The sequence below is a fragment of the Ipomoea triloba genome, chromosome 6, assembly GCF_003576645.1.
Source record: "Ipomoea triloba cultivar NCNSP0323 chromosome 6, ASM357664v1".
Taxonomy (NCBI): domain Eukaryota; kingdom Viridiplantae; phylum Streptophyta; class Magnoliopsida; order Solanales; family Convolvulaceae; genus Ipomoea; species Ipomoea triloba.
Window position 1 is genome coordinate 7967986 of NC_044921.1, and position 15602 is coordinate 7983587.

At 34.4% G+C, this 15602-nt stretch overlaps 1 protein-coding gene across 2 annotated transcripts in view; it reads left to right on the forward strand.

The window, feature by feature from the left end:
- Positions 1 to 11181: 11181 nt before the first annotated feature.
- LOC116022303 (homogentisate 1,2-dioxygenase) overlaps positions 11182 to 15602 on the forward strand; it is a 5673-nt gene continuing 1252 nt past the window's right edge. Inside the window, exons 1-9 of one of the 2 annotated variants that reach the window (XM_031262945.1) lie at positions 11182 to 11471; positions 12640 to 12870; positions 13187 to 13266; positions 13691 to 13858; positions 13938 to 14113; positions 14201 to 14270; positions 14372 to 14526; positions 14740 to 14823; positions 15083 to 15289. In XM_031262945.1, the coding sequence (XP_031118805.1) occupies positions 11260 to 11471; positions 12640 to 12870; positions 13187 to 13266; positions 13691 to 13858; positions 13938 to 14113; positions 14201 to 14270; positions 14372 to 14526; positions 14740 to 14823; positions 15083 to 15268 (1362 nt within the window). In that variant the 5' untranslated portion in view covers positions 11182 to 11259 and the 3' untranslated portion in view covers positions 15269 to 15289. Of the gene's footprint in view, positions 11472 to 12639; positions 12871 to 13186; positions 13267 to 13690; positions 13859 to 13937; positions 14114 to 14200; positions 14271 to 14371; positions 14527 to 14739; positions 14824 to 15082; positions 15290 to 15602 lie in introns of those variants that run through there. The other variant, XM_031262946.1, reaches the window with a different exon arrangement.

A 15602-nucleotide genomic window follows, 5' to 3' on the forward strand; every position in this document is an offset into this window, starting at 1 on the left:
AGGTTTTCATCATACAAAGGTTAAGAAGATTTCAATAAGAGGTGGTTACCATTATTGAATACAATATATTAGTAGAATTAAAGAAATGAAATCAAGTTGTAGCTCTGTGTTTCCTCTTACAGACACAATGGTAAGTGAGCCCTTAAGCCTCTTCACAATAATTTCGTCTGCCTTCTCTGTTTGAATTTTTTTAAAAGTGAAGATGTTTTGAAATTCAAAGTAGGAGTACATTACATTACATACTTTAACAACACAAACTAACTAATTCCATGTTTCTTATTACATATCATTGCTGCCATTTAAAAAGATCAGTAAACTTTACAATGAAGATACAACTGCAAAAAATATACTGATTCTTAAATAGTTAAAAATACCAAACATTGTGAACTTGGCTAGAATTTAATTATAAAATGAGGAAGTAGTTAACAATACATTGTAACTACTAAGAATTTAATCAAATACCTTTGCTCCATTACAAATGAATTGTGTTATATGCTTCCTGATGGAGATAGAATCTTCTATTGCTGGATACTGATATATTTCATTCCCATCAAACACACCTACAAAAACAAATAAAACCATACTACCATACTGCACTATGTGTGTGTGTGTATATATATATATATATATATATATATATATATATATATATATATTTCTTTTTTAGAATGCTATTATTTTTCAAGAGAAAGTAAAAGCTTTACCAAATTTGCAGTAAATTTCTAAAGCCTGTAAATGGGTGCCGTAACAGACCTTAATCTTCAAGTAAATGTCTTCTTCCTCTTCTTGGATGCTTTCCCAAATATTCTTTGAAATTGAAAGCTCATGAAACGCCAAATCAGTCTTCCCTAAAGTTTGTTCTATTGTTGTCAAGCAGAATGCTCTATTTATACTATTACATATATTACAAATATATCACACCAATTATATCATCAATTATTCAATCACCGATTAATATTACCATATTATATTACCTATTTAACATTTTAATTTAACATCTAACCATAATAGTATTATAGGTGAATATATATATATATATATATATATATGGATAATTAATAAATCCAATTATTCAATCACCAACATTTAACCATAATAGGCACGCAGGGGTGGATAATTAATAAATTAATTAAAAATTAATAATTAATAAATTAATTAATAAATAAATAAAATAATTGATTTTACCAAAATGCCACTAACTTTGGGCGGGAAAGTTTAGAAGGAGAATAATGCTTTTATATATAGTAAGTATAGATATAGATATAGATATATAGATATAGATATTATCATAGTAATTACATGGAAGAATGTGAATGAGAATTTATTTTGTAATTATAAAAGAATACAACAATCTATATTTAATTGTAATTATATTAATATATGTGTATTATTAGTTTAATTATCATATTAATTATTAATCAATTATATTAATATATGTGCAATTAAATCTTAAATTACCATAATAATTATTAGATAGTTATACTAATATTGTGCAATTATATTTTAATAAATTAAGTATAATAGATATTCTCATATAAAAAATTAAGTATAATATAAAATATATAGATCATGAACTAAATGAATATAATTGTAAAATGTTTTAGTAATTCAAATATATTTTCAAATATAATGTATATATACATAATACACTTTACTCACACACACCTACCTTCTGAACTTTTTTTTTTTTGTTGATGAAACATGTAGAAATTTACAATGACAACTAATTAACAGTAATTGATTATTTAAGACTTTTTAATGAAACGTCTTATTCTACTTCTTTTCGTCTATTTTTTTTTTAAATTTTAAATATAAGTTAAATAATAATTTTAGAATGAAATATGACAATTATTGCACCTTTAAACTAAGCATTGATGCTTAATTTATTGACTTTTAATTATTGTTTTTATTTTCCAAAAAATTGATTTCTTAACAAAACGTTACCTTTTTTAATATATATAAAACATCCTTTAAAATGTAAACTTTTGTACTTATCTAACCCTTTTGTTTGTATCAATGTACGGTTATGATTAATTAGGCTGCTTACCATCCGTTATTTATTCTATTTTTTTTTTTTGTTAAGTTTCTATCTTAAAAGGCATTTTAGTCTTCTTTCTCCACTCTATTAGCGACATTTTTGTATTTCATTCCTTATTTGCTTATGATTTTTTCCTAATCCGCGTATTCCCGGGTCTCCTTCTGATCATGCTAACCTCCTTTCCAGCGTAGCATGGGTGGAAGCAAAAGTCAGTGGTAGTCATCTATCGAAGAGGCTTGCATCCGGGCGGCTTTTCGAATGAGCGAACCTATCTACCGGCATTGCACCGGTAGACATGCGTGTTTGTCGTGTTTCCAATAGGCGTCGGGGAGGGCGGCGTCCTTCTGGTCCAGGAAGGCATGCAGTGGGTTTTACTTTTGGCTGTTGTATTGTTGTTTTGGTTTTCAAATACTCTTTTGTGGTGGTTGCATGCGTTATTTTCCGGTGATTCTCTTTTTAGTATAGTGCATTTTGAATAATTGTATTTGTGGGAATATTGCATTTTGAATAATTGTATTTGTGGGAATATTGTTTGCTTAACCTTAATTGTTTGGGCGTTTAACATTTTCTATGTGATGTTATGGTGTTTCATTTTGCTAGATAATGTTTGTTTATGTTCATTGCTATGGGTTTTTTGGATTACACTGGGTGCATCTGGTTTATTTGGATTGCATTGGGTGCTGGTTAATATTTGTTTATGTTCATTGCTATCAACTGTACCGGCCTGCAACCCATACAACCCTAAACCCAACACCCTCAAATGGAGGATAGAGAGAGATGTAGTGCCGACTGCCACTTTTTTGTCAAGATTTATGCCTACAACGCCGACGGTCACGGTGCCAAAACACCGACACCAAGAAGACACAAAACCTTTTCCAGTTTGAGGTCATCACCGGCGGCACCGCTACGCTCGACATCTGCTCCATCATCTCGCTCTTTGGCTTCTTCTTCCTGGAGAATAGAAATGCAGCAGGAAGAAGATGAAGACCCTGCAAAATGAAAGAATTATGATTTTGAAAGTTACTTCTATTGTATTTATAGGTAAAAAATGTGAGAGTTATAAAATTGTATAATTTTTCAAAAAGGAAAGTGTAATTAATTTTACCAATAACCTAATATTAATAACCTATTATAATCAATTATAATTAATATTATTCTATCATTAATATTATTCTATAATAATAAGAATTAATTAATATTATTAACATTTAATATTAATAATAATATTATTATTATTATTATTACCATATTACTAAAATACCCCTACGTTTGGGCGGGAAAATTCTAGAGGAGGATAATGCTTTTATATATAGTATAGTATAGATTGGCATCTCTGATTTGCGTGTAAGAACAAAAGCAACTGCAATTCTCTCACTGTGATAGCTCAGGAGTTCTTCCTTGTTCTCCAGATCAAGGTCATACAAAGCATATTTTATCTGTGGCACATACCCTACAAGCTTAATCTTTTTGTGCAGTTCCCTGAGGTTTTCACAGATTGCATCTGTATCCGGGTGAGATTTGTCGCCAGCAACAAAAACGTGAATGCCATCTCTCATGCTGACCCAGCTGCATCCTTTTTCTTTCCTTAGTGTTGCTTCCCTCATAGAGCGTCGGGCCTGAGCAACATCTTCCCACTTCCCACCAGAGGCGTGCATATTCGCTAGAAGAACATAGTTTACTGCATTTTGAGGTTCCAGCTCCATAAGCATTTGTGCAGCCTTCCTACCTAGATCTCTTTTGCGACCACTAGCTCGACTGCATACCCCCAGAACAGTTCTCCAGATTAGTGCGTTAGGCCTTAATGGCATTGTTTGGATGAAGCCCTCCATCTTATCAAGCTTGCCTGCTCGACCAAGGAGATCAACCATGCAAGAGAAATGCTCGATTCGAGGGGTCAAATCATACACTCTGCTCATAGATTCAAAATGATCAAATCCTTGTTCGACGAGTCCTATGTGGCTACAAGCTGACAAGACAGCAACAAAAGTAACATGATCTGGTGGTTGGCCTTCCAGCTTCATTTTTCTGAAAACCTCTAGTGCTTCATGTCCATGTCCATGCCTTGCATAACCAGATATCATTGAGTTCCATGAATATACATTTCTTTTAGGCATTAATTTAAAGAATCTTGAAGCATAATCTATGCGGCCGCATTTGGAGTACATGTCAACCAGGGCACTCCCAACAAAAACATCTGATTCCAAACAAGCTCTAATCCCACACGCGTGGACTTCCATGCCACGCTCTAGTGTTGCAACTGAGGCACATGCACTCAGAACAGTAGAAAAGGTGAAGCAATCTAACCTCTGACCATTGTGCAGCATAAGCCAGATTAAACCCATGGCCTTCGTTAGGAGCTCATTGTGTATATACCCAGAGATCATAGAGTTCCAACTCACATCATCTCTCCTGTTAGACATTCTAGAAAATATTTTTTCACAATCATCCATTTGCCCGCATTTCCCATAGCAAGTAAGAAATGCATTTTCAATAGCTACATCATCCATTGCATTGTATTTTAGTACCAGAGCATGAATTTGGCTAGCAAGATCAAGAAGAGAAAGGGATGATACTGCAGAAAGGACATTTATGAAAGTAACTCGGTTAAGTCTCCATCCAGCACGCATCATTTCTATGAAATATTCTATAGATTCAAAAATAGATGCCTCAGAATCACTCAATGCACCAATTATAGAATTCCAAGAAACACGGTCACGTTCAGGCATTAAGGAGAATATTTTTCTGCATTCACAGATAAACCGAACATCAGCATACAATGCAAGGAGAGCATTAGACACTGACACATCCAAGTCAAGTCCCAATTTAATTGCTTCACAATGTATTCCACCGCCCATCCTGATCCAACCCAGGCTCCCACATGAACTCAAAGCACTGATCAAATTGAAGTTTGAAGGCATCATATCAATACTCCTCATTGTTCTGAAACCCCACACTGCATCTTCAAAACACTCGTTCCGGTCAAGACCAGAGATCAAAGAATTCCAAGATGTTAAATCCTTATCAATCATGCAGTTAAAAACAGATCGAGCCTCTTCAATTGCACCGCATTTTGCATACATATTAATTAGGCCATTTCCAATAGCAACCTTGGAATCATACAAGCCAGTTCAGAGAGCATATGCATGTACTTCTTTACCTCTTTGTTTTCCTTCTTCCAACAAAGAGAATTCAGGGAAAGCACTCAAAAGAACAACAAAAGAGGAATAATTTATTTCAACCATGTCTCTTATCTCAACAAAAACCTTAGCAGCGTCTTCTCCTCGCTTTAGTTGAATGAGTCCAACCATCAGACCGTTCATAGAAACTACGTTTCTCATGCCCATCTGCTTGAAAATCTTCAATGCAGTGTCAAGACAACCAAACCTTCCAAAACTACAAACTAAAGCACTGCCCACATACAGGTCTTTTAAAAATCCAGATTTTTCAATTCTTCCCAATACCTGCTCTAGCAAAAGCAAACCACAATTACCATGAGAAGCAGCAGCGGAAATTAAGCTGCCAAAAGTGTCTGCAGTTGGTTTAGAATAAATTTCAATACTCTCATTTTGCATAATGGAGAAAAGCTTGAAAGCAGAAGCAGAATCTCCTCTTTGAGAATAAAAGGAAACGATAGAATTCCAAGACACTGAATTCTTAGCTTCTATACCACAAAATACACTCCAAGCATATTCCCCAGGATCACCACAAGTCCACAACACCTATACATAGAAATCAACACATTGCAGATAACCTCATCAACCAAGTAGCACGTCTTCAAAACCAAAGCATGAATTTGCATCCCCAACCTAAGCCCACAAGCCCCTAAAGATTGACAAGCCCTTAAAGCACTACCAAAAGAATAATGGTTAGGAACAAATCCGTAACGCACCATCTGTCGAAGACTTTCACAAGCCTCATTGGGCATGTCATTCTTAGCATACCCTGTGATCAAACTAGCCCAGGTAATCGCATTCCGGTGAGGCATCTCGTCGAACAGGTCACGTGCAGCAGCCATATCACCATTTTTCACATACAGATGAATAAGGTAATTACATAAAAACAATTCTTGACTATACCCATTCTTCACAATTTCCAAATGCAGATGTTTTGCGTCGTTCACAGGAATCAGGAACCGGTACTTCTCGACTAAATACCCATACTTTCCAGAAAACAAGGGCGAGAAAGAGGAGTGTGTTTCTTGTAAAGCCGTCGTCCCAAAGCGGTTGGAAGCACTGCTTTGACTTGATGCATGATCGAAATTATAGCGATCTTGGAATTTAAAGATGGATTCTTTGGCTAGCTGTGGATTGGTGGCGATGGGACGGTGAACGTGCTGTTCCTCTATGTGAAGGATCGATGCAGCGAATGTATTGAAACTCAGAGTGGTGGTTGGGTTATAGTAATACAATCTTCTGCGCATTAACATGGTGATTGATGGGAGAGCTGAATGGCGCTTGCTCACCTCATCTCAGTCTTTGCCGCCATTTTCACTCTGCTCATATTTGATTTTTGATAATACCCTTAATTAGATCAGCATGTCAAGAAGTTTATAGAAAACAAAGACAGGCCAATGCGATTTTAATCATAATAAAGAAATGTTGCGCATATGAAATTCATAATTTTTTTTTTTTGTTATAGTTGATCACTACTTGTAAATAAATTACCGCATATATTTGGAAAGAGTTAATTCCAGCAATGGTCCCCCGACTATGTTGATTTTTCAAAATTTGTCATTGTCTTTTAATTTGGACGAAAAAGACACTTGACTATTGAATTTGTTCCGACAATGGTCCTTCCCTTAATACGGTGTTAGACAGCCGTTAAATAAAGGGGTATAAGTGTAATTTCCTTAGCTATGTGTCTTCTACTCTTCTTGTCCTTCCCGTTCCCACAGGTTGAGTATCAGATCGAAGAAGAACATGGGTTGAGTATCGTATGCCCCTGCAACTTATTTTTATTTCATCTTTTGCAGGTAGTTTTTTACAATAATGGTAAGATTTATATTTTGATTTATTACATTTCTGTTTTTCCTTTCGTTGAACCACTCGTTGCTGATGCTTGGATGTTCACCATTTAAGTGAACAAGCTCTATGCGTGGATGCCTGGTAGTGCAGCAATAGGATTTTTTTTATGTTTGCGTCCAAAAGACAGTAAATTAATCCTATAAAAGGCAGGATGTCATGAACCCAATGGAAAAAATTACAATAATTGAGCTAGGGTTATGCAATTTTGTTGTTTTCTAGCTAGGTTGTTTCCTTTAAAGTTCCAGAGAATGTAAGTAGGAATTATCCAGATTTTGAATGACATTACCAGTGTTCTCTTCCTATTTCTTCTACAGTTTTCTCCCTACTCTTCTTTAAATTCTTCATCTACCTTCTACAATCTCCCCTTTTTCTTCTGCATCCTTCCTTTCTCTATTTTCTTCTTTATCCGAACCTGCAGGTCTGTTACACAGTAACACAGTATTAAGGATTAGATTGCATTACATTTTTGAGACATGTGCTTCTCTCCTTTCCTTTTCTTTTTGTATTTTTAAATAGAGTACACTAGTTAGCAATTTAGTTGCTTTGCCAAAATGAACTACTCATACTGGAAGAGTGAAAGTTAAGTTAGAAATCTTCTTCAGTTTGTGTCATGGACTTGGTGATTTCATCTTATGAAAAGGTGCTTGAAATCCATGCTTATGCCGTTAAATTGGGTTTGGATTTTCGATGCCCTGACCCATGATTCTTCTTCGATATGTTACTCAACCCATGGTTCTTCTTCAATCCGATACTCAACCTGTCGAACAGGAAGGACAAGAAGAGTAGAAGACACATAGCTAAGGAAATTATACATGTACCCCTTTACTTAACTGTTGTCCAACACCATGTTCACGGAAGGAACATTGCCGGAACAAATTCAATAGTCAAGTGTTTTTTTCGTCCAAATTAAAAGACAATGACCAATTTTGAAAAATCAACATAGTCGAGGGACCATTGCTGGAATTAACTCTATTTGGCAAGTAGTAATCAAGTTTGTATTTCTCAGAGTTATCAAGTTCAGAGTGCGTCCTCCCATTGTCATTGGGATTCCACTATTACAATCACTATTATGTTGATCCGGAACCACAGTCCAAAAACACATAAAGTACATTATTCTAACTTATATAAAAAATACATTATTCTAACACATAAAATATATTGAAATTCATAAATTTTGTGATTAGCCCGTTAGCTCAATCATATGGACCAAAAAGAAATGTAGATAAAGAGTAGTAAATGAAAGATAAAGAACAAAATAAGGCCTCGGAGTCACATTCTCTTCTTATTCTCAGTGTTGAAAAAATTGCGCCTAGGCCGGAATCGACCTCCTCCGCAGCCGGCCGTCTCAAGGAATTGCTTTTTTAAAAGGCAATTCGCGAAGGAAACTGCATCCCAAGTTGTAGACTAGACCGTGTGAGATTTTATGATATCTGTGAAATTTTCAGATATTTGTGGAAGCCTCAATTTTTAAAATTCAGTTAAATAATGAACTGTACAAGTTCCTGATTCTAGATTTCTTTCCTTTGTAAGATTGTATCAAGGTGTGATATATTGTAATATTACTGATATACTGTTTAGAATACTATTGTATTATTTGTGTGCCTTGTTGGTGAAATACTATTAGTGGAAGTAGTGTGAAATTCTATGATGTAATCTATGAAAGTTCTAAATATTGTTGTAAGCCCCAATTTCTGAAATCTAGTTAAATGATGAACTCTACATGTTCCTGATTCTTGATTTCTTTGTATGATTATATCATTGTATGTTTATCAATTTATGGATGTATGACCCTTAAGTGAAGCCCCAATTATGAAATCTAGAAAAATGAACTATTAGAAAAATGACTGTCTGAGAGTGCACTGTGATTGATATTGTGAGGAAATGCATTGAGAAAGTGTTGAATGTTGGAGAAGAGGGATTTCGTGTCCTTAAGGTTGGAAGTGTTACAAGAAATCCCAGAAGTGTTGTACTTTTCATTGGGAAAAGAGGTTGTTGCTTGATGAAGAGGAATTCAATTCAAAGATAACAAAGGTGGTGTGGCACTTGTTCAGCCCAGGCTATAGCTAAAAGGTGGTGTGGCATTTGTTTGCGTCGAGCTAGCGATGTTAATCCTCTTGGTTTGCGTTGAGATAGCGACATGGTAATGCTCTTGAACCACATAGAAGTGGTTAAAAAATATCTCTTGAAACATTATTGCTCAATTAGGTAAAATCACTCTAGTAAATTGGGTATTAACTTTGTGACAAAATTAAAAGTGCAAGACTAAAATGTGACAATGGCACAATAGTCGATGACAAAAAGTGAAATTTTCTAGTAATAGTGGTAGTAGTAGTAGTAGTAGTAGTGGTGGTAGTGGTAGTGGTAGTGGTAGTAGTAGTGGTGGTGGTGGTGGTGGTGATGATGATGATGATGATTAAAAAAAAAAAAAAAAGACAAAAGGTATTAGGGGAAGGGCAAAATTGTCTTTACACTAACAAAATTGCCGCTCTCCTCCACCGAATTGAAATTCATGGGGGGTACCTCGTGAATTGCAATTCCTCATTTGGAGAGAATTGCAATTCCACGCAATCGGTGGAATTGTAATTCTCTCCAACCAAACCGCGTAATTGGGACGTAATTGGACAATTCATTGAATTGTAATTCCTTTACACCCAAATTACAGCCAACCAAACACCCCATAATAGTTTCAAACTGATACGTTATGTTAAAGGGTTTTGTTCCAAACTTTTCTCTGAATGCCCAAGAACTTTGGGTGCTGCTTAAACTAAATTTGAAATAGTGTCACAGTAGTAACGATATTGGAGGTAGCATGTAAAAAAAAATCTTTTTAAAATTAGTTTTTTTTTAAAAAATAGTTAAGTAATAAAGTAATCAAATCTAACAACATTATAAGTCTCAATCCAAGTTATATCATTGATTTATGTCTGTGTTTTTAGTGCTAACCTTTTGTGAATTGTGTTTTTAGATTTGTACTATATAATTTTTTGGACAAAAATATCTCTACCGTCATAACATTCGTTATCTTTTTCATTATTCTTATCATGCACATACATCTATATATATTTTCTTATATTCTTCAATGGTAATAATATATATATATATATATATATATATATATATATATATATATTGACATTATATATTGGAGTAATATAATAAATAAATTTGATTTCATTTACAATTTAATTGGGAAGGATTTGTTAGTTATTTATTAAAATATAAATATTAAATTTATAAAAATGGTTACATTATTATTATTATTATTATTATTATTATAAAATAATATAAAATATCTAAAATCTAAATAAAAAAACTTATAAGAGTGAACCGATGTTATTACCCATGATTTATGTCTATATTTATGTACTTATTAAGTTGTATATTGCGCTACAAATATTTTCATATTATTTTTATCTAACAAAATTATTTCACCGTTAAACTTTCTGTTAATATGTATTAGATGTTACCATAATTATATTTAACCATTTACCATATCTAAAATTCTTACTTTAGCAATTATTAATAATACTATAATTATTCTCAAATTATCATTTATATTTTTAATATAATATGAAATTGTGAATTTTACAACTATAAATTATATTTTAAAAATTATTTTAATATAACTAAAATTTTAATATTCAATATTAATGTTGAAGATATATTTTTGCACCTATACAAAATATTAGTAAGAAAAAGGGAAAATTGTAATTTTTGCCTCTCCATAATATGCCAATTATCAATGTCACTCCTGAATTATTAGTGGTGTAAATGTTGCCTTTCAATTTTCAAAAATGGTACATATATTGCCCATCCCGTAACGAAAGAGGGTCAATATTTTCACCACGAGGGGCAATATATGAACTATTTTTGAAAATTGATGGGCAATATTTACACCACAATAATTCAGGGTGACATTGATAATTGACATATTATGGAGGGACATAAGTTACAATTTTTCCTAAGAAAAATAAATGTCTTTTTTTTTTTTTTAAAGAAAGAAAAATAAATGTCTAAACACTCAAATGAGAGCGACACTGAGCAAAGAGTTTGTTACGACTCTTTGACTGAATGTAGCCAACGGATAATCGCGCCACGACAGCACAGCTCCTTCATAAACCTTCTTCTGATCACTTCTATTTCTATCCATGCCTCTGTACTGAGCTTTGAAGTAGTTGAACTTGGATTGCTACGGACATGGAGATCAAGGATGATAATGTCACCGGATCTTCCAAATTTCCGCCGGATTTGGAGTACCAATCAGGCTTCGGCAACCACTTCTCCTCGGAGGCGATCGCCGGAGCTCTTCCCAGAGGCCAGAACAGTCCGCTTGTCTGCCCTCTCGGCCTCTACGCTGAGCAGATTTCCGGCACCTCTTTCACCTCCCCTCGCAAACTCAATCAGCTCAGGTTTTTGCCTCTCTCTCTCTCTCTCTCTCTCTCTATTCTGTGTCCGTATCTGAAATCTTAACTGTATTCATCTGCTTTGTGAGAACTGCTTCGTTGAAGTTCGCGGTACATGCATCTAATTTGAAAGTTTGGAAAAGAGGTAGTGAAATTTTGGTGGTTGAAACTTGAAAGTGCAGATCATAGCACGACTTCCATTCCTTGATACGGAGTATTAATTTTTTTATGTAATATATTTCTAGAAGTAAATTATAATTTGATTATTATTTATGGACGTAATTTATATATTTTTTAATCTAATTATTTGTATTTTGTGCTTTAAAAAGTATACTCTAAATTTACGAGTAATTTTTTTTCCGATTCCCGTTAAATTTTCGGTAAATTTTTTTTACAAAAAAAAATTTATTAATTTTTTCATCAAATAACACCTGGTTGGTACATGTAATTACTGTTGCTACTTGCTAGCCACCATCAATTGTAGTTTGAATTATGGTTTAATAACTCGAAAAGTTTTTTAAACTTCAAAAATCTAGCATCCAATTATAATTTTAATTAAAATTTCTAATGCCTATACATTCTATAAAATTTATCTTTATCTTACTAAATAAAACATAATGTTAAAACTCATATTTCAAAGCATTGGAGTTATACACTTGTAAGAATCTGCGATGGAACTTTGACGCTGCCTCAATGTCTTTTACCTAAGTTTTGAAACGAAACCTAAAACTGTGACATTCACAAACAAGAAGTCAGTTTCAACAAAAATGGAAGAAGAATATTGTTAGTTGTTACCATGTTCATGTGATGGATGAGAGTTATTGTATTCAATTTCTACTTTTAAGAGTGATACAGTACTAAAACACAGGTATATTTAATTTTCTTACCGTATGTTTATTTTCTCTGTTTAAAGTGAAAAACTAACAGGTAATTGAACATGAATGTCATGGCTGTTTTTTTTCCAAGTTTGAAGATTGATGAGTAAACAATGTGTTTCCATTTATACACTTGTGGTTTGGGTGATCCAATAGGTCTCAACGCTATAGATGCCTCTAGTTAATTGCAGCTTTCATAAGTTGCATTAAGGTTCATTCCTATGAATGTGTCTCTCCAAGTCTTCATCAATTGATGCATGTGATTTTATTGTATAATGTATTTTTTTTTTGGTGGACAGTTGGTTATATCGTGTTAAGCCATCAGTTACCCATGAGCCATTTAAACCTAGAGTTCCAACTCATGAAAGACTTGTCAGTGAGTTCAACCAGTCAAATAGTTCTGCTACACCTACTCAATTACGGTGGAAGCCTGTGGATATCCCAGAAACACCAACTGATTTCATTGATGGGCTGTACACTGTATGTGGAGCTGGCAGCTCTTACCTCCGGCATGGTTTTGCAATTCACATGTAATTTGGGTTCAATCTCATTTATGCGCTATATATATAATTCTGGAATGCATTGGTATCTTGTGAAGCGATTTAATCTTCATATTTAGATTTAAGGTCTTGCCTCTGAAAAACTTTATCTATGATTTTTGCAGCTTTAACTTCAAATTTTGCATCATTAGTTGGTTTTTTGAAAGTAGAGAGCAAATAAGAAATCCCTAATTCAAGGAGTGCTAATGTGAAAGACTTTATTCCTATCATTTCTCAGTTCTCTTTTAGCTGCGAGTATTGAATAAATTTCAGTATTTTATAAATTCAAGTGCATGTGGAAATGTAGGTATACAGCTAACAAATCAATGGACAACTGTGCATTCTGCAATGCTGATGGAGACTTTTTGATAGTTCCTCAAAAAGGAAGTAAGTGATGCCCCACTTCACTGGTTTAATGAGTCATTTGTTTTTCAGTAAGTCAGTAACCATGTGTTTGATTGTACCTAATCCAACAATCCAAGTGAAACTAATTTCACCTTCCTGGAACCTCTTAGAAATTATGAGAATTTTAAAGAATTACTTTGCATCTTTGGTGAATTTTAAAGGATACAGACTCTGCCTTCATTCTGATTACTAGCTGCTGTCTTATCTTCTATTTGGCCCTTAGTCTCCCCCTCCAAAATTTTTTGTGGTAGTTGTAGGATAACTCACCCATGCTCATATTACAGCTCAAAAGAAAGCTCCGGTTTTTGCATCTTCTCTTAAGGTTAATTGTGATATTCTTAGAGCTTGCTGATTTTCATTTTGTTATGTTCACTGAAGTTCTCTTTATCTTTTGTTTACCATATAGGGTTGTGGATTACAACTGAATGTGGTAGGTTGCAAGTCAATCCTGGTGAAATAGTTGTTATTCCTCAAGGATTTCGCTTTGCTGTTGATCTGCCGGATGGAGAATCGCGAGGTTATGTTGGTGAAATTTTTGGAACTCATTTTCAACTCCCTGATCTTGGGCCAATAGGTGCACATAAAGTTCAAAATTACTTACACTCCGTGCATGTTAAATCAGAGATCATATGATATGCTTTAATTCTGTTTAGGTGCGAATGGTCTTGCTGCTCCAAGGGATTTTCTTGTTCCGGTGGCATGGTTTGATGATAGCTGCCATCCAGGTTACACCATTGTACAAAAATATGGCGGTGAACTCTTCACTGCAAAACAAGAGTTTTCACCATTCAACGTGGTTGCTTGGCATGGCAATTACGCCCCTTACAAGGTAAATATTGTTGAGGATGCTAACTTGGATAAAATTATCAATACTAGTTTCCTTAATCCTTATGGAGTAAAAGTGTTCTGTTTGCAGTATGATCTAAGCAAGTTCTGCCCTTATAACACTGTTTTGTTTGATCACAGTGATCCATCAATAAACACAGGTATATTCCTTTCTGCTAACATACAGTTGCTTGCTGTCTTGTATTATTAGATAGATTGAATTGCAACTTCTATTTGATTCATTTTCAAAAGCCAAATGCAGTTTTGACAGCACCCACAGATAAACCAGGAGTGGCATTGATGGACTTTGTCATTTTTCCACCGCGATGGTTGGTTGCTGAACACACTTTTCGTCCTCCATATTACCACCGAAATTGTATGAGTGAATTTATGGGCCTGATCTATGGAGGATATGAGGTAAACCTTTTCAAATTCTTTGGTTATTTTTGCTCTGTTGGGGGGGGGGAGGGGGGGTGAAAAGAAATCTTGGTTTTGGTAGCCTATGGTAAGTTAATGTTCATTTGATCTTTCTGGATAGAGCATCTTTCTGGATAGAACAGTACCAGGTTTGTTCATCATAGAAGGAATTTGTGATAAATCATGAATTTCAACACAGTTTGCTGTTTTCAGGCAAAAGCTGATGGCTTTCTTCCAGGTGGTGCAAGCCTCCATAGCTGCATGACTCCCCATGGTCCCGATACCAAAACATACGAGGTGAAACATCTACTCACTCCCTCCCCCATCATCTCCATACTTTTAGAATTGAATAACTTGTTTGGTCTTAACTAAAAATTTAAACTGATAGTGAAATTATCAACATTCATCCACCACTAGCATTCTGTTTTTTATAGTTACAGCCCGTTTACTTTAGTGTTCTTCCAATCCAACACTATAAGCTCACAGAAAACATTTAACAACATTGTAATGCTCCTAGAGAGGCATCTATGATCTAACAACATTATAATGCTGACAGAAAACCATAGCCCTGGGAAACGAAGCAGGGCCACATAGAATCACAGGCACGATGGCTTTCATGTTCGAGTCATGCCTCGTGCCCCCGAGTCTGTCCATGGGCACTGGAATCGCCCTTCATGGATCACGATTATTATCAGTGTTGGATAGGTTTGAAGTCTCACTTCACAGGAGGATCCACAGATGAAGGGAACAAGGACTTGGAAAATGGACACCACTGATTATGGCGGCTCACAATGCTTGTCATCTTGTCATGGTTCCACCGGAGTAATGGTTGATCTGTCTCTATCGAAATGCCACACTTTGTAAATACATATTGAGATACAAGTTGATGTATGGATATGACTGAAACATAAATATGAATAATGGAGCGTTTGGTTCTCGGAGTTGGGATTCCTTAGGTAATAATGTGATATTTTAAGAATGTATAAATTATCTTGTGTTTAGTTAATATGGGAATGTAAGTTAATATATATTGGTTTAGGTTATTTTAAGGATAATGTTATTTTCTTTCTTAAATT